Source organism: Chaetura pelagica, unplaced genomic scaffold (genome assembly GCF_000747805.2).
Source record: "Chaetura pelagica isolate M959 unplaced genomic scaffold, ChaPel_1.0 scaffold471, whole genome shotgun sequence".
Classification (NCBI taxonomy): domain Eukaryota; kingdom Metazoa; phylum Chordata; class Aves; order Apodiformes; family Apodidae; genus Chaetura; species Chaetura pelagica.
In genome coordinates, this window is record NW_009952430.1 from 3,097,833 (window position 1) to 3,120,283 (window position 22,451).

Below are 22,451 nucleotides of genomic sequence, written 5' to 3' on the forward strand. Positions count from 1 at the left end.
TTCCCCTCCTCTGCCCAGGGGGGCTCAGCTCCACTGCACCCTTGGACCCTGCTCTGCTCAGCCAGGCCGTGCCCTGGGCAACTGCACCAGGGCTGGGCAGTGTCATCTGAAATCATCATCAAATCCCAGACTGGTTTGGGTTGGAAGGTACCTTAAAGATCATCTTGTTCCAACCTCCCTGCCATGAACAGGGTCACCTCCCACTGCCCCATCCAATCTGCCCTTGAACACTTCCAGGGATGGGGCAGCCACAGCTTCTCTGGGCAACCTGGGCCAGGGTCTCACCACCCTCACAGCAAAGAATTTCCTACTAATGTCTCATCTAAGCCTCCCTCTTCCAGTTTTAATCTATTACCTCTTGTCCTGTCACTCCCTGTCCCTTGTCCAAAGCCCCTCCCCAGCTTTCCTGGAGCCCCTTCAGGCACTGGAAGGTGCTCTAAGGTCTCCCTGGAGCCTTCTCTTCTCCAGGCTGAACACCCCAGCTGTCCCAGCCTGTCCCAGAGCAGAGCTGCTCCAGCCCTTGGATCATCTCCATGGCCTCCTCTGGACTTACTCTAGGAGCTCTATGTCCTTATGTTGGGGGCTCCAGAACTGGACCCAGCCCTGCAAAGAGATCTCGCCAGAATGGAGCAGTGGGGGAGAATCCCTTCCTGTAATCTGCAGGTCACGCTGCCTGTGGCATTTGAGCCCAGAACTTGGCCTGAGCAGGATGGTTTATTCAGGGCACTGTGGGAGCCTCAATTGCTTCTTGCTCAGGCTGGCAAGCCCCCTGGCACCTCTAACCACTATTGTTGCTTTCTTGACTATCTGGCAGGTGCTGGGGCTTTCCCTGGAGGATGTGGTGCTCTGGGCCAGTGTTGATGTATTTGAGCAACCTGCGGGAGCCCTCCTGGGCAGAGCCCTGGCTCTGGGGCATTGTGCTGGCTCATGGAAGCAGCTCACAGGAGAACCGGAGCATTGCCGAGTTCTCGGGTCACGGCGCCTGTGCCCTTGCTGACAAAACATCCCGACCTCGGGTGGCTCTGGGTGTCAGCAAACCCAGCAGGGTGCTAGGAGTACTGGAGACAAATTAAAATTGCAACTGGGATTAACAGCGAGTGCATCTGAGCTCCTTGGAAACTTTCCAGCAGGATCTTTCTCTGCTGGAAAATGTTGACTCATTGAAAGTGAAAAGTTGCATGAGAGCAGGGACATTTCCCAGGGGGGAAGGCTCCTGCCCTGTTTTGTTCAGCTAAAAGTGAGGCATAAAGCCACAGAACTGTTATGTGTCCTGGTGAGTAAATTCTTCTCAGTGGTGGGGACAAGTGAAAGCTGTTTTTGGAACTTGTTTTGCTTGAGTTGGCATTGGCCTTCTCCCAGCTGGGCCACGGCAGACCTCTTCCCTGGTTTAAATTCATCTTGTTTAACATCTAGTTTATAGCATTTACATGTCCATATGTTTGATGGATTTGTAACCTCTGCAGCTGGGAATGATATTTGAGGGCTGGAAGGTGTGACCTGTCGATTTGTGATGAATTGGAACAAGGTGCCCAGGGAAGTATTGGAATCACCATCCCTGGAGGTGTTAAAAAAATGTGTGGATGTGGCACGTTGGAATATGTGTATGGTGGGGTTGGGTTGACAGTTGGACTGGATGATCTGAGAGGTCTTTTCCAACCTTGATGATTCTATGTTTCTACGAATACCACTGTCCCCTGACCAGCTCACAGGATTGTTTCTTCCTTGTTAGCTCCAAATGCAACAGCCACCACACTTGTGCTGGTGTTTGCCATGTTTCTGTGCCACTTGATAGACCATGTGAATGAAGACCAGCTGGATTCATATGTATTTTTCCTCTCTGATCATTAGCTCCACTTCCTTGCAGTAAGACTCATGCTCTCTTTCTCTTGGATTTGCTTTTGGACTGAGCTTGGGAGAGCTCTAGTGCCAGGACCCCCTGAACTGAGCCATGGGCTGCACTCCTGGAGAACAAAATCCCTGAAATGTGGGCTGGAGGAGATGCAGACATGGACCGTCCTCAGATATTTGCTACGCTTTTTGCTTGAAATTTCCCCAAAACCTTTCTGCATGGGGCTGTGTGCAGTGCCTGGGTCCCTGGGAGAGAGGGGAAGGTTCTGCACCCTTCTTGGTCTGCAGATCTGGAGGGCACAGCCTACTCCCCCAGGATGTGGGCTGGGATGAATGGAGGTACCCAGCAGCCTTTGTACAGATTATTTCCTCTAAGACCATCTGGGAGGTGGCCCTGGTCACCAATAAAAGTGATGGCCTCAGGAAACACCTTGGGCCATTGTCACCAGTCGGGTCCCACCAGCAAGAGGCAGATGTCTGGGGATGGAGGCTGGGGGGTTTCAGTCCACTGAGGTGAAGGACCCTTCAGCCCTTTGCACAGCAGCTCTCTCAGTATCTGGGTCATCTCCTGGTGGGGCTTTAATACACTGAATGAAAATTTGGGGGTGATAAGACATGGAGTAAATGCTGGGCAGGTTTAACAATTATGCTTCTGTGAGGTCTGACTGCCACGGTGCTGATGTGACAGGGAAGCTGGTTGAGCGGTTGCAGCCTCTCCCTTCAGGGGGTGAGGCACCTGAGGATGCTGGATGTGTGCCTGGCAGGGAGGTGGATGTTGCAGCATTTGAGGGAGCTGATGGTTGGGATAGTGCAGCTGGGGCATTAAAGCCTGGTGTGGCAGGGCTCGGGGTTGCACTGGTGGGTTTTCTGTGCTCAGGCAGACTGAAGGTGGGCATCCACACATGCCCTGCACTTCTCTCTGGCCCCTGCAGCAGGCACCTGGCAGCTGCCCATACTCCCTGGGGAACTGGCATCCACCCCAGCAGAGTGTGCTGGGCTGCCTGGGTGAGAGCATGTATGTGCTCGGCTGGCAGGTGCTGCCATGGAGATAAGCACCATTAGGTGAGATGAGATCTGTCCAGAACCAGAGCACAAGATTTTTTTCCTCTGCCATTATCTGACACAGGTGGCAGACACTTCACCTTGACCCCTTCCCGCTGTCTGTCTCTCCTGTGACCTTCTGGGTGGGGACTGTGGGTGACAGTGGCTCTGTGTCCCTGCAGCCGGGCTGTGCCTGAACTGCTGGAGCTTGCAGGAGCTGGTGAGCCGAGACCCAAGCAACTACCTCATCCTCGTGGAGAAGATTCTCAGCAAGGCCAAAGAGGTGAGTCAGGGGACTGGGATGCTGTCAGCTCCAGGTTTTGCCTGAAGTGGAGTTTTGCAGAGCCTGGCCAGGTGATTTTTGGTTGTGTAAATTGATTCACAACCTTACAGGCCATAACTGGGATTGTTTAGTTTGGAGGAGTCTGAGGGGACACCTCATTGCTCTCTACAACTAGTGAGGGAGGTGTTGGTCTCTTCTCCCAAGTAAATGACAGGACTAGAGGAAGTGGCCTGAAGTTACACCAGGGAGGGTTAGACTGGATATTAGTAAGAATTTATATATTTAAAAAGTAGTCAGGCACTGAAATGGGTTGCCTGGGGAGGTGGTGGAGTCACCATCCCTGGAGGTATTAAAAGCTTGTGTAAACGTGACACTTCAGGACATGCTCTAGTGGGAATGGTGGATGTGGTTGTGTTGTTGGTTGCTTGGGTTTGGGTTTCTTCTTGTTTGCTTGTCGTTTTTTCTTCCTCCTCTCAGATGGACAGTTGGACTCAGTGATCTTAGAGGTCTTTTCCAACTGTGATGACTCTGTAATTCTGGAGCTCTGGGTTAGTGATGCTGGGTGGGCAGCTCTGGGGCACTGCAGGGGGCAGTCCTGAGTGTCCTGCTGCATTTCGAGGGGAAAACCCAGCTCCAATACCTGCTCTTCAGGCAGCACTGCAGATCCACTGCAAAGGGCTTGGATTTCCTGAAGTGCTGCTGGGCACCAGGCAGCCCAGCTTGTAAGGCTGTGAGGCTGGAGCCAGCCTTCCCCAGGCCTTCCCTCAGTGTAACCTGGGAGCTGCTAGTCCAGAGCAAATTGAAGGTTTCCTGTTTTTCCTGGAAACTTTGCTGTGGCTCTTTCAGGCTTCCTTCCAGGGCAGGAGTGGAACTGGGACACAGGACCACAGGCAGGGCTTGCAGTGTGTGTCAGGAGGGTCAGGCACAGCAGGAGGTGACACAGCAGTGGGAATCGTGAGGCCTTGACACAGCCCCATCGTGTGCCAGAGAAGCTCGAGGCATCAAGCTGGGCAGGACTGTTGATCTGCATGAGGATAGGGAGGCTCTACAGAGAGACTTGGATAGATTAGATCATTGGGCTAATATTAACGGTCTGGGCTTCAACAAGGCCAAGTGTCCTTGCACTTGGGCCACAGCAACCCCAAGCAACGCTCCAGGCCTGGGGAAGTGTGGCTGGAAAGTGTCTGGCAGAAAAGAACCTAGGGGTTCTACTTGACAAGTGGCTGAATATGAGCCAGCAGTGTGCCCAGGTGGCCAGGAAAGCCAATGGCATCCTGGCTTGTATTAGAAATAGTGTGACCAGCAGAAGCAGAGAGGTGATTGTCCCCCTGTGCTGTAGTGAGGCCACACCTGGCGTGTTGTGTCCAGTTTTGGGCACCTCAATTCAAGAGAGATCTCGAGGTGCTGGAGCGAGGACAGAGGAGGACAATGAAGCTGGTGAAGGGCCTAGAGAATAAATCTTATGAAGAACTCTTGAAGAAGCTGGGAATGTTTAGTTTGAGAAAGAGGAGGCTGAGGGGAGACCTCATCACTCTCTACAACTACCTGAAAGGACATTGTAGAGAGGTTGGTGCTGGTCTCTTTTCACAGGTAGTCAGTGACAGAACAAGAGGGAAGGGCTTCAAGCTGCAACAGGGCAGGTTTAGATTGGACATTAGGAAAAATTTCTTCACAGAGAGAGAGGTTAGACACTGGAAGAGGTGGCCCAGGGAGGTGGTTGAGTCACCATCCCTAGATGTGTTTAAGAGTTGTTTGGATGAGGTGTTGGTAGATATGGTTTAGGGTGTAGGGGAGAACTTTATAGAGTAGGAATGGTGGTTGGACTCCGTGATTGCAAGGGTCTTTTCCAACCTGAATAGTTCTATGATTCTGTCATTCTATGATCATTGGTCAAGCAGGCTGTGCCCAGGAAAACCTCGGAGGAATCCCTTGATTGGCAGGAAATGGGATGTTAAAGCCTCAGTGCTGGCATTCATGTGATGGGGTTAAATGCTGCCTTTCATTTTGGGGGAAAGAAAGGCTGTTTAGCCACCAGGTTGCAGAGCTAATACCAGTTAAGTTTGACACAATTTTGTTTAATCCATTTCCATTTACTTTTTTTTTTTTTTTTTTTTTTTTTTAAATGGCTGGGATTGATCTAGTTGCAGACAGCATTTTATTACATCTAGGTTTGCATCAGGGTTCATTGCACTTTGTGGTATGCTCATGAAGAATGGGAGACAGTGTCTGCAAGCATATCCTTGAGCCATTGCTATGTCCCTTGAAGTAATTCTGCTGACTCTTCACTTGCAAGGGCTGGGACAGAAGCCCCAGGATTTTCACCCTGCTACCAAGCTTTGTAAGCTGCTTGCAGGGGCTGGGCTGCCTGCTTGGAGCCGTTTTTGTTGAATTTCCTGCAACTCTGCGAGGATTGGGCGCATTGGAGGGCTGGGAGCTTGGCTAAATACAGTTTATTGAGGATAAAGGCAGAGCAGCATCCTGTGCTGACCTGCCTGTCCCATCAGAGGGGATTACTGGAGGTTTAGGGGTTATTTTCCCATGGAGACAAAAGAATCTGCTGGGAATGGTGATGTGACGGTGTGGGTTGGATGCCTGACTGCACTACTGAGGAGTCTCCCAGCACTTCCAAGGATGCTTTCAGGTCACGCTGATGGTGAGCAGTCCAACTCATCCTTCTGACCTTGAGCTGTTTCCTACAGGTGCAGGAGAAGTGTGACTATGATCTCGTGATGCCCCTGGCTCTCCTCTTCTACTATGCGGTCCTGTATGTAAGTCCTGAGGCTGCTGCATGTAGCAAGAACCCGGCCCTGTGGAGGCACAAGGTCTGGGACCCCTGGACCTGTGAACACTCACCAAAATTGAGGTGGTTTTCATCTACACCATCGTGGTCTGCTTTGATCAGTTCATCTCAAAAAAAGATCCAGTACCAATCTACAGGGATCAAGACCAAACATTGCACAAGCTGAGAGGAAAAAAACCAAGCTTCAGTGGTTTTAATCTTTGCATTTAAAGATGGGCTAATCAGAAAGGGAGATGGACAATCTCTCTGTGCAGAGGAGGCAAATTTTTTTCATGAATCTTGTGCAAAACATACAGGCAACACTAATGAAAAAAGGACCTGAGTCTTCACAGGAAATACTTTTAAATTATTATTATTATTAGCACAATGCATCATTATCCCAAGGAAATAATTGCTGCCAGATTTTGCAAAAGCACAGGCTGCAATGTGATTCATCTGTATGGATCTGCAGTTGTTAAAAAGAAATGTATATCCAGGCTCTGGCATGTGAGCTTCAGCCAGGAGGTTGGGAGGTGTGGAGCAGATGAAGCTTTCTCAGGGCTGTGCCCCCTGGGGATCCTTTGGCCCTTCAGGAGAGAGGATGGGGTGTCATGGGGTGAACCTCTGCTCTGATCCACTTCCCCCTTCCAGCCTAAGCCCTTGAGTTCTCACGCAGCTCTGGAGGCCTGTGTCCTTGCTCCCTTTCATTCCTGGTCTCCCTCTCTCTTGCAGGCTCCCCATTTCCCACCAGGCTCTGACTTGCTCCTGAAGGCTGCCAGCATATACCACAGCTTCCTGACATGGCCTGTGCCCTACTGTGACATCTTCCGTGAGCTGCTCACCTTCATCAGTGACGAGCTCAGAGCTCCTGGTAAGGGCACCCATCCTGCTCTGGGCTTTTTGTGTGCTGCAAGTGCTGCTGCCCCCAAGATTCCCTCTGCCGTGACCACCCTGTGTTTCTCCATGACACCCACCTGGTGTTGCTCTTTCATTTACTGGGTCCATGTCTACCTTGTGCATCCCAAACAGCTTTTCCAGGAGGTGAGGACCTCTGCCCAACATCCTCTGGATGATTTTCCCTGGTGGTCTAGCACAGGGTGGGACCAGATTTCTCTGGAGGAGCAGGGCAGGGTGGTTGCCTAGTGTGCAAGCTGGTGGGAGCATCCCAGGGATTCTCAGCTCTGGACCAGTGTGGATTAGAAAAACATGTAGCTATTTCCTGGCTGTCTTCCAGTCTGGGGGGTCTTTTCCATGGCAAAGCAGTGCTGCTTCTGCCCAGGCTGGAGCTTTGTTTGAGATGCTCAGTTTGAGATGCACAGCAGTGTAACTTGGATGATAACAGTGGGTCCATTCGTCAGCATCAAGGCGGCTGGAGCCTTTGAGCCTGCACTTGCGTGGAGATTTCCATAGGTCTGAGGGACTCCCTGGCTCTTTCTTTACAGCTGAGGCACTACCTTGTGATACAGCTCTGGGCACATCTAGCAGCAGCAGCAGCAGTGTTCCTCTTAATTAAGGACTCCTCATAGATGTCCTGTTGTTCCCAATGGAGAAGCTCTTCCAATTATTTCTAAAAGGCCGTTTCTCCTGATCTCCTGGTCTTTTGGTGTCTTATGGAGAACTGTTATCACATGAAGCAGATTTCAGCCCTTGTTTAATCCTGTGGGAGAGTGTCTCTGAGAGGGGCTTGGGAGGCCTCAGCTGGGGACAGGACAAGAGAAAATGGGCCCAAGTTGTGCCAGGGGAGGTTTAGACTGGATAGTAGAAGAGACTTCTGCACTGAGAGGGTTATTAAACACTGGCACAGGCTGCCCAGGGAGCTGGTTGAATCACCATCCCTGGAGGTGTTTAAAAGACACACAGATGTGGTGCTGAGTGACATGGCTTAGCACTGGACTTGGTAGACTCAGATTAATGGTTGGTAGAGTTAGGTTATGGTTAAACTTGATTTTAAAGGTGTTTTCCAACCAGAATGATTCTGTGATTCTCTATGTGGGCTGTGGCTGAAGCTGGGAATGTTTCCCTGTCCTCAAGCCAGTCAGCTCCTTTGGAGAGCCCTGATGAAGATGTGGAACACAAGATCTCCACACAGCAGCCATGTCCAGCAGAGATGGGAGCTTGTAGGTGCGGGTGGGATGAAAGGGGCTTTCAAAGAAGCAAAAGTATTAACAAAACCCAAACCCCTCAGCAGCATTGGTGTGGGACTGGCAGATTTACTGGCTCAAGGCTCTACTGGTATGAATGGCCACCAGGCAAGGTCTGGTTGTGCTGTGTCCAGCCTCCAGCTTGGAGCTGCAGGGCCAGCACAGACATGGGGATGCTTGTCCCACGCTGCTGCAGCCATGGACTTCCCCAGCTCCCGCCTGGTCACTTATTGCTGCTATCACCAGAGCCTGAGCTGGGGACTTTCATACAAAAGCTTTCCCCTTCTACAAGCCTCTGAGATTCCCCCACCCCTGACATGTGGAAGGTGTTGGCCTGCTGGGGCTGGGGAGCCCCTTTCAGCCCTCATCATGGCCACTCCCTGCAACTGGAGCCAAGAACAGCAGAAACGTGTCTTCTGATGAAGAGCTGGCCAGGACCTTATATGCTTGTTGCATGGGCTCTGTGACCTGCTGTGAGGCTGAAGCAAAAGCTTTTTATGGAGAGGAGGGTAAATATTAACTAAGAACAAGCTGCTGTCAGTATTTGCCAAGAACGCAATAGCTTTTATCTGCAAACTGTGGCTGATGTCCCTGCTAGAGGGGGGAATGCTGCTGTAACTGGGGGGATCCTGTATGGATCAATACGAGCTGCCCGTGGGTGCTGGGCCCCCCATGGGTTCTGCTTCTTGAATGCTGAGCAGAAGCTGGGGTTGGGATGTGGCTGTATTAATAAGGGTGTTAGATCTTGTTGATGCCATAAGATCATTCCCAAGGTGCACCCCAGTCCTTCTGCCTTTGGCGAGTGACACGGGCTTTGCTGTTGCCATCCACCCCAGGTCTGCCTGGTTGGGGTTCCTGATGGCATCCAGGGACATGGGTTGCTCATGCTGACCTTGCTTCTGCTGAGGCCAGGCTGGGCTCCATCTCTGTGGGAGGGAAGGTGGCAGTGACCTGCTGTCCATAAGTGAGATCCAAGGCCTCGGGGGACTGAAGTAAGTGACAGAAGCTGCTAAATATCACCCATGCAATTCAAAATGGATCCTGCATTCACAGTGAGGCAGAAGGGACTGGGGATGGAGCAGCTCTCTCTTCCCATCCTCTAGTTGCCTTCTCATCCCTTTGGGCCTTCATCCTTATTATCTCAAGGCTCCGTTGCTCCTGGACTAGTCCCCTTGCATGGTTCCTTGTCCCCACAAGGACTTTTGTTGCTGCCATGCCTGCTCCAGGCTGCAGCTCAGCCAGCTTATAACCACATTAGGAGACAAAGTCAATGTGCTCCTATAGCAGAGTCATGTGTGGTGGTGCCATGTCTTCTCTCCTCTGCTCTCTCCCCCAGGGATCTCCTTCCAGAGGCTGGTGAGGACAGAGCAGGGGCTGCCTGTGAAGAACTACCAGAGCTCCACCGTGTAAGTCTGGCCATGGGTGCTGTTTGAGCTGCAGCGGGGCTGCAGCAAGAGGCAGCTTGGAGGTGTGGCAGTGGGTGACAGGAAAAACAGCTGGAAAGCTGCGCTGAGCTGTGGGAAAGTGGTTGTGGCATTTCCATAGCTGTGGGTCAGGGTCTGTGGGCTCCCTCTGTCGGTTGTCTCACAGATCTGGGTAAAATCAGCCAGGGAAGGCAAAGTCTCCTCCGAGGGAGCCTCTGACCTCGGCACAGGCTGGAGAACACCCAGGAAATGCTTTGATCTGTATGTTATAGGAGCCACCAGCCCGAGAGGGGACAGGAGTGAGTCCGTCCCAGTTCACCAATTCAGTCTTTGCAGCTCTGAGCTTGGTTAGACTTTGCACCTTACTTGAGGGCTGACCCTTCCCTCCTGCCAGGGCACCTCATTTGTAAATAGGAAAATGAGTTTGGTGGTGTGTGCCCTTCCTGACTAGCCCCAAGGACAGGGACAGTCCTTCCTGCATGGCCACCTCTGCTCTCTGCAAGACGGAGGTCCTGCTCTTTTGGCTTGTCCACTTATGCTGGGCAGCTCTGGATCTGCTCCTATATCCCAGTTACTGCACTAGTGCTCTATAGCTCCGCTGCTGTACACACTTATACTGGTACAAGTGCAGCCACCAATGACTGGCAGCCAGGTTGGTTGTATTTGCATACAAAGCCCTGAAGACCTGGCACAGAGCTGTACATAACTGAACCTTCGGCTTGTTGAAAGCTTATGCTCACTGCCTGAGCCATCAAGATCCAAGCACACCAGAGCACATCTCTAATTCAGAGCCATTTTTGCTCACGAAGGTGGACTGCTCTTGTCCATAAAGACACATGCTCTCCAGGCTGCAGGTTTGGGAACTCAAAGCCTGTGGATATTCATAGAATCGTAGAACCATTTTGGTTGGAAAAGACTTTTTAGATCATCAAGCCAACCCTTATCCCAGAACTGCCAACTCATGTTGTGGTCCGGAGAAAAACACAGCTGAAGGATGCAGCTTTTCTCCTTAATGCCCAAAAGTGATGCTCTGATCTGCAGGGGGAAAATGTTTGGGGGGGGCTACTCTCATTTTCTATTCCCCTGCCCCATCCTCTTCATTGCTTGTGCTGGACGTGCAGTTGGGACACCTGGCTGCTGGGCTGTAGCCCTGTCTGGGGCTGACTGAGCAGGTCTTGAGCTGGTGATGTTGCAGATATGGCTGAGAGGCAGGATGGAGGATGCTCATTCATTACCTGCTCCCTGCCCATGGCATGGCAGCAGGTCTGGCAGCCCTGCACAGACAGCCCTGAGACCCTCCAGCAAAGACTGACGTGACAGGGTGCTGCCATCTAGTGTGAATTTCATGAGATTTTCTAGTGTGTGAGTTTCATGTGCCACCAGCCTGGCTGCCCTGCCTGAGCGCCGGTGGCACATGGTCCCCTTGTTCCCAGGACGGTGCTGCTGCTCAACCGCTCCGAGGTGCATAGCGAGTTCCTCTCCATCGCCGAGAAGCTGAGTGCCAGGCAGCACCCACAGTGTGCCACGCTGGTCCTGCTCCTCGAGCACCTCTACCAGGCCAACTTCGGCACCTGCTGCCACCTGGAGAGCCTGCACCACCTCCTGAAGGTAAGCTCAGAGGGCTTTGGCGTGGGAGAAGGTTCATGCAATTGCTGGTGGATTTCATAGAATCATAGAATGGGTTGGGTTGGAAGGGACCTTGAAGACCATCATCTAGTTCCAACCCCCTTGCGTGGGCAGGGACATCTCCCACCAGATGAGGTTCCCCAGAGCCCCATCCAACCTGGCTTTGCCCAGTGGTGTATCCCCAAAGAATAGTGTATTGCCTTTGTGGAGGGACCCCCTGGCCTTGATCTCTCTTCTTTTCTCTGCTCCCCCAAGTCCAAGACGCTGGAAGAGCTCTCGGAGATCTATGCCAGCGTGGCTGAGGCGCAGGAGAGAGCAGCCAGCAGCAGTGACCCTGTCCTGGCCCGGGAGCAGCTGCAGGCTGTGCTGCGAGACATCGCCAGGGCCGCCTCCTTCCCTGCCATTGCAGGTAAGAGACCCACAGGACGCTCTGTCCTCTGGGGTTATGAGCAGTTTTGTGCAAAGTTTCAACCATGTGCGACTGCAGCTACAACAAAACCCCAGACCAACCCGGGTCCTGTTTCAGGCCATGAGCTAGAAGCAGTTTCTCATGTTTCATTAAAATGGCAACAAAACAATATCTCAGGCCTTTGTGGCAGAGATGAAAATGTCAGACCAGAACCAGATGGTAGCAGTGATGTCTGCCGGCTCTTAGGGCTGTGAAATGTCCCCTATTGCTGATGACCTTGTGGGGATAGTGATAGTAGCATCTGTGTTCTGTGTGACTTGGGGCTGCCCAAAACATGTGCATGGGGTGGGAGGCATCTCCCACCAGCCAGGAGAGCTGTCAGGAGTGGTACTGGGGGTCCCTGCAAACTAACTCCTCACCCTCCTCTCTTCCCAGGTGAGGCTCAGCCCCACAGGCTTCACACCATCCCCATCCCTGCTGCTCGCTGCTACACGTACAGCTGGGATCAGGATAACTTTGGTAAGCAGAGGGGTCCAGAATCATGGAATTGTTTTGGTTGCAAAAGATCTTTAAGAACATCAAGTCCAACTGTGAACCCAGCACTGCCAAGGCCACCACTGCCCCATGTCCCTCAGCACCAGATCTACACGGCTTGGAAATCCCTCTGAGGATGGGGACTCTCCCCCTGCCCTGGGCAGCCTGGGCCAGGGCCTGACAACCCTTTCAGGGGAGAAATTGTTCCCAATATAAAATCTAAACCTCCCATGGAGTAACTTGAGGCCATTTGCTTTTGTTCTATCACTTGTTCCCTGGGTGAAGAGACTGACCCCCAGTCCCTCCAAACTCTTCTCAGGCAGTTGCAGAGCAGAAGGTCTCCCCTCAGCCTCCTTTTCTCCAGGCTGAACACCCCCAGTTCTCCAGGCTGAACACCCCCAGTTCCCTCAGCTGCTCCTCAGAAGACTTGTGCTCCAGCCCCATCCCTCCTGATGAGACCACATCCTTCTGCTTCTCATCTCAGGGGTGGCTGAGCTGTCTTTTGTCTTGACTGTGGCTGCCACGTGCGGCTAGGTGTGTGACACAAAATGTGACCGGAGCCTGAAAGAACTGGTAACAAATTTTTGGTGTTGGAGGGAGAGGTAACAGTGGATACCTGTGTCTTCTAGATGGGAGAGGATGTTGGTGTCAGCTTGGGCATGATGCCTGCTGTGACCCCAAGCAAACCCTCATCTGAGTGGTGGCCACAAGTTGCTGGCAGTCTCAGAACAAATGTTGCCAGAGACAAATCCTGTAGGGTTTAGTCTACTTGGGAAAGTTCTGCCTTGAATTAAGCTGGAAGAGGTTAATCACATGCGAGGCCATTAGTAGGATGGAGACCTTGTTTGATAGAAAGCTCCTCTGCAAGGAGTAAATCTTGCTCGTGCCCTAGAAATAATTGTTGCTAGAAAAACCTGACCACACTGAGATATTAGGGCTTGGTGGGGTTGAGACCCCTTGGACATTACAGGGATGGCCAGGGAGAGGGTACGTTTGCTGTGCTATGAGCTTGGCACAGCAGTTTTGTAGGGGAAGCAGCAGCTTCCCCTGCTGCTGAGCTGGACTCTCTGCCTTCCCCATTTCTGGAAGACCTTTTTTGTTCTTATGAAGGGTTGGTGTTCATTGTGTGCTGGCCCCTGCAACCTAGACCAAGCTGCACTCTGCTTTGGGCTCTCAGTGAGCCCAGCCTTGCCAGAGGCCACCTGCAGTGGGGCAGGTGAGGGTTTAATTGGCCAAATAACTCACTTGCCTCCTGCCCTCCAGTTAAACTGGAGGAAGGAAGCAAAACTGCAGCTGGCCTTTTGAGAACCCAAACAGATTGTGACCTCAAGGAGAGAAGCATGTTTGTTTTGCATTACATCTGAGCACTCCATGGAGATCTAAAAATGTTCAGTGGGAGGCTTTCATGTCCTTGTTTGAAACTGTGCGGGATCAAAGGGAGCACTGGCCAATCAGTGTTGTCTGTTTCCAGTGGTTATGGGGAAGCCTGTGCCAGGTGCCATCTCCCTCTGGTTGTCTTTCAGATATCCTCAATGATGTCCTCAGCAAGGAGTGCAGCGTTGTTGAGCCCATGGCCTTGGAGAATGAGGAGGAGGATGAAGAGGAGGAGGTGGAAACTGATGGCTGTTCCCCTGAGCAGGACTCGCTGCTTTCTCCCATCTGTGCCATTTCCAAAGACTCGGTGTACTCAGCACTGTCAGAGGAAGGATCTAAGCCCTCACGAGTGTCCCTCTTCACTGCTTCCAAAGACTCCATCTCAGAGCTGACAGTGGTCTCCAGAAAGTCCCTGAAGTCATTCGTCTCCAGCCTGAGGGACTGCATGGACAGTGGGTACGCAGAGGACAGTGACGAGAGCTCCCTGGACATGGTGGGGAGGCCAGAGCTGAAGGTGGAGAAGACACACCACAAATACAGACACACACTGACCAACAAGATCTACAAACTGTTCAAGAGCAAAAGCCAGCTGGTCTTGCAGAGAGACTTAAAGGACTGTCCAGACACAGGCTCACTTCCGCTGCCCCTGCGCCGCGCCGGGAGCCTGTGCTCCCAGGCCCAGCCCCGCGTCCCGCCGCGCTCCCGCCGCGCTCACTCGCTGCCGCAGCACGTTCTGAGCCCGCAGCTGCCAGCCCCGCTTGCCCCGTCCCACCTCAGCCTCCACCGGCAGCCCTTCCTCAGCCATAACGAGGGCACCAAGGTGGCCACACTGCGTGTCGTGGTCTTTGGCTCCGACCGCATCTCAGGGAAAGTGGCCCGAGCCTACAGCAACCTCAGGTGAGCCGAGCTCAGGCACCTGGCCCGGCTGGGACATGCTGGAGAGCTTTGCTCACCCAAACCTCTCTTACTTTCTCCTAGGCTGAAGGAGAGCACCTGCCCCTCACTGACAAGGTACTTCAAGCTGCAGTTTTTCTATGTCCCCGTAAAGAGGAGCTCCTTGACGCCATCAGCCCCACTGATACATCCCTCCCTGTCCCTGGGGGACCCACAGTTCCGGCCCTCGGCACACGTGGTAGGTGACCTGCTGGTCACCAGCACTCTGCTTGGCTCCAGGAGTGGCGTGCAAGAACACCAGCAGGCCTGAGGGGAGCACTGGTGTCTCTTCTACCAGCCCCTGCTGTGGGGTGAGAACCATGGGGGGCCCCCAGTGTGACCCCAATATGTCTGGTTTCAGGATTCCACCTTAGTTGGGATGGAGAGCAGCACCAATGACATCTCCCACTACATTGGCATGTTGGACCCATGGTACGAGCGCAACGTTCTTGGGCTGATGAACCTGCCAATGGACGTCCTGTGCCAGGTGTGTGCATTCCAGCTGGTAGGACTCAGCATTCCCCTTCCCCAAGGTATAGCGCAGCTGAGTGGAGAGCTCCTGGTTAGCACCTGACCACCAGGATCCTGGACAGCAGGCTGTGCTACATGGATGTTGGATGAAGGCGGGTGGTTAGGAGGAGGATTTCCATCCCTGGCAGGGTGGGATGGGCAGTTCTTGGCACTGAGCTGTGGGTACCACATAGCCCATCAGACTTGTTCTCTCACCAGTCTGCCAAGCCAGAGGCTGCGCCCCAGGAGGACTCCCAGGAGCAGCTGCCCATCCTGGCTGACATGATCCTTTACTACTGCCGCTTCGCCACACGCCCCGTCCTGCTGCAGCTCTACCAGACAGAAGTAGGTGAAGGGGCTCAGCTCCATCTTGGTCAGGGGAAAAGAGATCTTCTGCCTGTGCCACCAACTAGGGACATGCCTGTGAATCAGATGGGGATTTGGCACAGCTTTCAGGTGCTAGTGAGGCTGAGCTCCAGCTACTCTTGTTCCTCAGGTGCTCATGGTGCTTTGGCTGATGCTCCTGGCTCAGGGTCTGAGAGTATGCAGGTCCTGCCCAGATAATATTTAAGTCACATGGGAGCTTTTCCATCTAAATACCTTTCCCCATGACACAAAGCCACTCCCATTAGTGCTGACAGGTTATTCACACCACTGGAAGCCCCTCCAGTGTTTTGCTTTCCAAACCAAGCCCTCCCATGAAGCCCATGGTCTATGGCCTGCAGTATGCCTGGGGCAGATGTGGTGGGAAAGGTTGAACATGTGGCTGCAGTGACTGCTCTGCTTAAGTATTTTGAAAATTTGGAAGCATTTTCCCAAAGTGATGTGTTTCCTGCAGAAAGAAGTGAGAGGGCTGAGTGTGGCTGGATCTTCTCACCATCACATCTCCTCTCTTCTTCTCCTGGCAGCTCACCTTCACTGGGGGAGAAAAGATGACTGAAGTCTTCATCCATTCCCTGGAGCTGGGCCACTCGGCGGCCACACGGGCCATCAAAGCATCAGGTTTGTCACAGCTTCTGCACCCACAGCCTCAGGCTGGAGGTTTGCAAAGGGCTGGGTTGGGAGGTGAATGGCAAGAGGGGTTGGATGGAGCAGAGGGGCTGCAAGAGGTGTCTGGGCCCAAGCTGCATTGCCAGCAAAGGTCCAGGTGTCTTTAATGAGTTTGGAAGTGAAGCAGTGAAGCCAGGTAGTGCCTCAGTGATCTTACTGCTGGTAACTCTAAAATGTCTTCACGATTAAACAGCTTCAGGCCCGTTTGCTTCCTCTCATCACCACCCGGCAAAGTGCAGCTCTTCATCTTTTCTTTTTGCTGCTTCCTGTTATTTGTCTAGGAGGGTAATTTGTAAAAACTCTCTTCCCTTTTTCCTTTAATTTACTGGGCAAAACAAGGTTTGTGCATGTACCTGTAACCAACCTGCAAGGGAGACTGCTGAACTTTTACACTTGGAATTTATAAAATTAGCAGAAACAAGAAGCAACAGCAGAAGCATCTGCCTGCAGCATGGTCTCCATCTCTTCTGGGAACCAAGGGCAAGACGCTGCCTAGTGTGGTGCAGCTCACAGAGACATCTCATGGCCAACCAGCAACACTGCATTGAAATGCATTGCTTGCCTTTCCCTTCTCCTTTTCCCCTCTGCCCCTTTTCCCCTCTGCCCCTTTTTTCCTTTTCCCCTCTGCCCCTTTTCCCCTTCTCCCCTTTCCCCTTTTCCCATTGTTTTTCGGTGATCTAACCTTGCCTTTCTAGACAGAGCTCATAAAATACCTTCCATCTGAATTGTCACCACCCCAGTCCCAAAAAATACAGCCTTGGCTGAGACCTCTTCCCAGTATGAAACCACCAATCCTTTTAGACTTGGATTTTTAATTTTTTTAATATTTCCATGGGTTGTCTGGCAGCACATCCCTTAACATCTGCAAAAAAATATCCAGGGGAAAAAAAATAATATTATGAAGTGTTTGGCACAGTATTTCAATTTAACGTGGGCACAAACATGCCCAGGAGCACAGGAGCTGTGTCAGCAATGGGCCCTTTTATTGCTTCAGTTTTGCAGAGCTGCTTGTTGTGCTTCGTGATCAGATTTCTGCACTGGATTCATTACTTTCTGTCAGCTTTTAAGCCACCTTTTCTTTTTTTGCCTTTTTTTTCCACTCCATAGCTGTGTTCATCAAGCGATTTATTTCCATTCCTGGAGGTCCTGAGTACTCCAGTGTATCAGTCCCTGCTGATGAATGGGAATGAAAAGCCACCATGTGGCCTTTGCTCCTTGTTTTGTGCAGGTCCAGGCAGCAAAAGGCTGGGCATAGATGGAGACAGAGAAGCAATCCCACTAACACTACAGATTGCCTACAGCAAGGTCAGTGTGTGGGACCTGCACAAAGACAAATGGGGCAGAAAACCACTTTGGTGCTGGGCGAACTGGTCTGTCTACTGGGAGCTGAGAGAGGGGAACACTGACAGTGGGCTGTGGGAGGCTGAATCCAAGCCCAAAAGAGCCAAATTCAAGCTAATTGTCTTACTGGCTAATTGTGGGTGGATTTCCACTCCTCTTCAGCCCAGTAAAGTAGAGAATGTGGAGCCAGTTTCCACAGACTGGAGGGCTACTGAGTGCCAGTTTACACTGGTGAACTTTGCCTCCAGGGCAAGATCTTCTCCTGGTCACAGCAGTCCTCCTATTTTGTTGGTCCCTCTCCAGTTATTTAGTGTTAAGCCTGGGCAATTTTTGTAAGTCTAAAGTTAAATTAATTTTAATTCCTACTCAACCTTTGTCTGTTTGGCTCCAGGTAAATCCAGATGTGAGCTAGTCCAACCAGATGGTTAGGGGTGGGAGGTAGGGTAACATCAGCCTGAAGCATGACACCTCACAGGCTTTGGTTGGTCTCTGCAGACAGCCATCAGTGGAAGAAGTCACTGGAATGATGTTGAGAAGGTCTGCACATCTGTCAACCTGAGCAAAGCCTGCAAGAAGTATGAAGAACTAGGTGCGTAGAGGTGGTCTCTGTGGCTTTGCATAGGAGCAGTGGGTGGGACTAGTGGAACAAGAGGACAAGGTGATTCTTTTAGCTGGAGCAAAGCTGGATGTGTGAATGCAGGAGAAGATCCATGGAAGGTTCCTGATGTTCCCTGTGACATGCTGTAGTCCTTGGCTGTCCTCAGCACCACAGCAAGGACAAAGGGCATTTGGTTTCACATTGTCATAGAATCATTTTTATTGGGAAAGACCTTTAAGATCAAGTCCAACTGTAAACCCAGCATTGCCAAGGCCACCACTAAATCATGTCCCTTGGCACCACTTCTGTATGGCTTTGAAATCCTTCCAGGGATGGGGACTCCATCACTGCCTGTTCCAGGAGTTGGCAACCATTTTGGGGAAGAAATTGTTCCTCTCTCCAATCCAAACCTTTTCCCTTCTTCTATCACTGTTCTATCCAATCCAAACCTTTTCCCTTCTTCTATCACTGACTGTTATTCTATTTCATACTGCATCCAGTTCTGGGCTTCCCAGTTCATAAAGGACAAGGAACTATAGGAGAGAGTCCAGCACAGGCCCCCAATATGATCTGAGGAATGGAGCATCTGCCTGTGAGGAAAGGCTGGGGGAGCTGGGGCTGCTCAGCCTGGAGAAGAGACTGAAGGGGGATCTCATCAGCACTTATCAGTACCTACAGGGGGTGTCAGGAGATGGGACCAGGCTCTCTTCAGCAATGTCCAGTGACAGGACAAGGGGCAATGGGCACAAGCTGGAGCACAGGAGTGTCAAGTGAAACAAGGAAAAACTGTGAGAGGAACAGAGCCCTGGGACAGGCTGCCCAGAGAGGGTGTGGAGTCTCCTCTGGAGACTTTCCAAACCCATCTGGTTGTGTTGCTGTGAGATCTACTGTAGGGGATCCTGCTCTAGCAGGGGAGTTGAACTAGAGGATCTTCAGAGGTCCCTTCAAACCCCAACCACTCTGTGACTGTGACCCTGTTACTTGTCTACTATCCTAAAGCTTCCAGCTAGGGAAATGAGATGTCCTTTAGGGTGACTGGAGAATGGAGCTTCCCAGAACAACACTTGTGTAGTAAGGAGAAGGAGAGACAGGTAAACTGTAGTTCACTGAAACAGTAGTGCCTGCCCCACCGTTGGCAGCAGCTCTCAGCAGGCTCTCTCTCAGCAGATGCTCCAGCCTGGTTTCCTTCCTGCAGCTCAGAGATAGCTGCCACATGGGTTTAATTCAGAACTTCTGTTCTAATCAGGTTTCCGATGGGGTATTAATAAGGCTTTGTTTTAAAAGCAGCAAGACTTGTAGTCCATGTGTGTATTTAGAAGCAAACTGTTCATTTGTGCTGAAGAATTGCTCTTTTGGCAATCCAGCATCCAGCCCTCAGGAACCTGAGGGGTTTGTTGATTCTTCTAGTGCTTTGTGTCTCACAGATGTGTGGTTTCTGAGCAGAGGAGCTAGGCCAAAAGGGTGATCTACCAAACCGGACTCAGCTGCTACATGGCCCAGGGAGTTCAGCTTCTCCCCTCCCTCTCCCCTTCCTCTCCTCTCTCATCAATCAACCTCTTGTTGCTGTCCCATCCATGCAGACAACCCTGGAAGAACCCCCACAGGAATTAATTTCTTACCCCCTCTATATATTTAGAGTTGGGTGTTTCTGCAGTAGTTCAGGAGCACGTGCTGCCACTGCTGTGGCTTTCCTGCAGGGAGTGTCCTCAGTTCCATGTTGGGGAGAAGCTGCTTCTTCCTTCCAGAATAAATTTCAGACCCCTTAGTTCTCTTCCTTGATTTTCACATTCAGCAGTTTGACCACAGGATGTCACTGTAATTCCAGACATGAAAAAACATCTTCCACGTGGACTGCAGGGCAGGCTAGGCTGGGAGAGCTGGAATCCCCCCATGACAATGGAGCAATGGATTTCCTCCTTTTAAGATCCTAAAACAGTTCAACAGTTTTTGCTGCTGTGTTTGGAAAGCAGCTGGAAATTACTCTGAAGTTTATCCCTCTCTTTCTGATGTCTTTCTTTCCATGTAGGTTAGCACTGGGGAAGGAATCATAGAATCATGGAATGATTTGGGTGGGAAGAGACCTTAAAGATCATCTTGTTGCAACCTCCCTGCCATGGGCAGGGACACCTCCCACCAGACCAGGTTGCCACTGCCAGAGATGGGGCAGCCACAGCTTCCCTGGGCAACCTGGGCCAGGGTCTCACCAGCCTCACAGTGAAGAATTTCTTCCAAAGATCTCATCTAAAATTCCCATCTTCTAGTCTTAATCTCATCTCCCTTGTCCTCTCACTCCCTGCACTTTTCCCAAGTCCCTCCCTGTCTTCCCTGGAGCCCCTTCAGGCACTGGAAGCTGCTCTAAGGTCTCCCTGGAGCCTTCTCTTCTCCAGGCTGAACACCCCAGCTCTCTCAGCCTGTCTCCAGAGCAGAGCTGCTCCAGCCTCGGATCATCTTTGTGGCCTCCTCTGGCCTTGCTCCAGGAGCTCCACGTCCTCCTTATGTTGGGAGCTCCAAAACTGATGTTTCCCTAGACAGTGGGATCCTGCTGAGAATCACTGTCTCTAGGATGTCTTGAGGGGTGGAGGGGACCCTTTGGGTTCCCATGAGTGGCCCAGAAGCCCGAAGTGATAACAGTTTTCTTTTTTTACAGCCTCAAAGACAGAGTGTCTCAACTTGACCATGACAGAAGTGGTCAAAAGGCAAAACTCCAAATCCAAAAAAAGTTTAAATCAGGTAACTCAAATCAGGTTCATTTTGGTAAAAGGCTGCCAGCCTGACTCAGCTGGTTGGGAAGCAGGGCAGGAGACAGTAGCTCCTTGAGGGATCAATTTGCCCCCAGGCCTTAGGGGTGCCCAGTTCCCCTTCCCTGCACAGGGCTGTGCACTGAGCCTAGCAGCTCCTTTGCTCAGGCTCTTTTTCTATCAGCAGATCAGCGTGTCCCAGATAAAAGCAGACAAGGTCCAGATTATTGGTCTCCAGTCCTCCTTCGCCGTGTGCCTGGACCAGGATGAGCAGAAGATCCTGCAGAGCGTAACCAGGTAGGAACTGCAATGTGGCCACTGCAGTTAGCCCTCTTGGGATGGTGCATCCTGTGTGTTATGACTTCTCAATGAAGAGTGGGTGACCAATGTGGGGAGAAGGTCCTGAGCACCACTGTGGGTCTGTGCCAGATGCCCAAGCTGGGTGATTTAGCTCCAGGCTCTGTAGTGAAGCTGAGCTCAGGTGGGATGGATGGTCCTGCTCAGATCCTAGCAGTTAGCTTCATGACTGGCTCAGTCCGAAGGGTGGTCCCCACTCAGCTGTTGAACTCTGCAGACAGCTCCTTCAGTAAGACCAGAGGGAAGGTTTGCAACAGAAATGAGGTGCTTGGAGAGCACTGGATCTATGAGCAGAGCCTTCAACTTCTACACCTCATTTGAGTTCTCCACCACCTTTGGCATACCCATTGCAGAATTAACTCAACAATCGTCATGGGAGACACTGGGATAGAGCAAGAATTGTTCACATGGCAGTTCATCCATGTCCCCAGGGCACCACGCTGGGTCCTCAGGTGGTGAAATTTGAAAACTCACTGTAGGCAACATAATTCCATGAGCACAAATTGATCAAACAAGTTGAACCACGGGTCTTAAAAATGTGCAAGCATTGTACTTGGTTCCTCAGAGAGGGCAGAACTCTGCAAGGTTGTGCTACCTCCGATGGGAACAGATTTTGGATCTCATTTCTTCAGTAACCCTGAAGAGAGGTGTTTTACTGAACTTGTTTGTTGTGCAGCTCAGGGGGCCAGTAGGAGTGTTCAATGCATGAAATGGAGAAGAAGCTACTCCCCTCCCCTCTCCTCAGAACTTGGGGGTGCAAAATTCTTATTTTCCCTAAGGAGTTTCAGAAATTAATCCTTATGGATGTCTGTTCTGGGTCCCAGCCTGGGCCAGCTTAGAGACCTAAACTCTCAGCACTCAAATTTCAGTCATGTTAAAGACCACCATGATGCCTGTTTGTCTGCAGATATTTTTGCTGCACCTGAGGACCCTGATGCTCAGCCACACATCTTCTCTCCTGGTTTCTTTTTGTTCCCCTGCAGGTGTGAGATCTCGGTGTGCTACAAACCCAGCGACAGTGACCTCTGTGCACTGAGAGGGTCCTCTTTGCTGCCCCAGGACCCCTCTGAGTTTCATTCTCTCCTGTGTTTACCCATTGCCACATTCAGTGGAGCACTGCCATAGAAGAACCCTGCGTCATCTCAGGCCAGGCGCACATCCAACAGCAAGACAGCCTCAGGAAAAGGCAGTTGATTGTCCTCCTTTGGGTTGGAGACCCATCTGTTCTTGTCTAAAACATAGTGCAGCCTAAGCATTGGTGTGGTGGCTGAGCTGCTCCTGCTCTGGGCTTAGCATAGCCTGGGGAAATTGAGACATTGGTGTTATTCTCTGGTACTTCTCAGAGTTCCTAAGCATTGGGAGGAAAGTAGTTTCCTTGAGAACTCCACCTAGTTCAGCAAGCTGCCAACACCTGGATTGAGAGGGCAAGGCAAGACAGAGATATTTTCCAGCCAGCAAAAGGTGC

General features: G+C 51.6%; 1 protein-coding gene across 1 annotated transcript in view; it reads left to right on the forward strand.

Moving 5' to 3' along the window:
• Positions 1-22,111, forward strand: part of PIK3R5 (phosphoinositide-3-kinase, regulatory subunit 5) — a 29,055-nt gene extending 6,944 nt beyond the window's left edge. The window contains exons 2-18 of the mRNA XM_010008246.1: positions 3,072-3,172; positions 5,872-5,940; positions 6,684-6,822; positions 9,429-9,498; positions 10,950-11,124; positions 11,398-11,551; positions 11,987-12,070; positions 13,609-14,356; positions 14,438-14,591; positions 14,754-14,879; positions 15,122-15,247; positions 15,811-15,904; positions 17,181-17,257; positions 17,789-17,882; positions 20,539-20,621; positions 20,817-20,926; positions 21,970-22,111. Of these exons, the coding sequence (XP_010006548.1) occupies positions 3,072-3,172; positions 5,872-5,940; positions 6,684-6,822; positions 9,429-9,498; positions 10,950-11,124; positions 11,398-11,551; positions 11,987-12,070; positions 13,609-14,356; positions 14,438-14,591; positions 14,754-14,879; positions 15,122-15,247; positions 15,811-15,904; positions 17,181-17,257; positions 17,789-17,882; positions 20,539-20,621; positions 20,817-20,926; positions 21,970-22,111 (2,546 nt within the window). The remainder of the gene's footprint in view (positions 1-3,071; positions 3,173-5,871; positions 5,941-6,683; positions 6,823-9,428; positions 9,499-10,949; positions 11,125-11,397; positions 11,552-11,986; positions 12,071-13,608; positions 14,357-14,437; positions 14,592-14,753; positions 14,880-15,121; positions 15,248-15,810; positions 15,905-17,180; positions 17,258-17,788; positions 17,883-20,538; positions 20,622-20,816; positions 20,927-21,969) is intronic.
• The last annotated feature ends 340 nt before the right edge of the window (positions 22,112-22,451 follow it).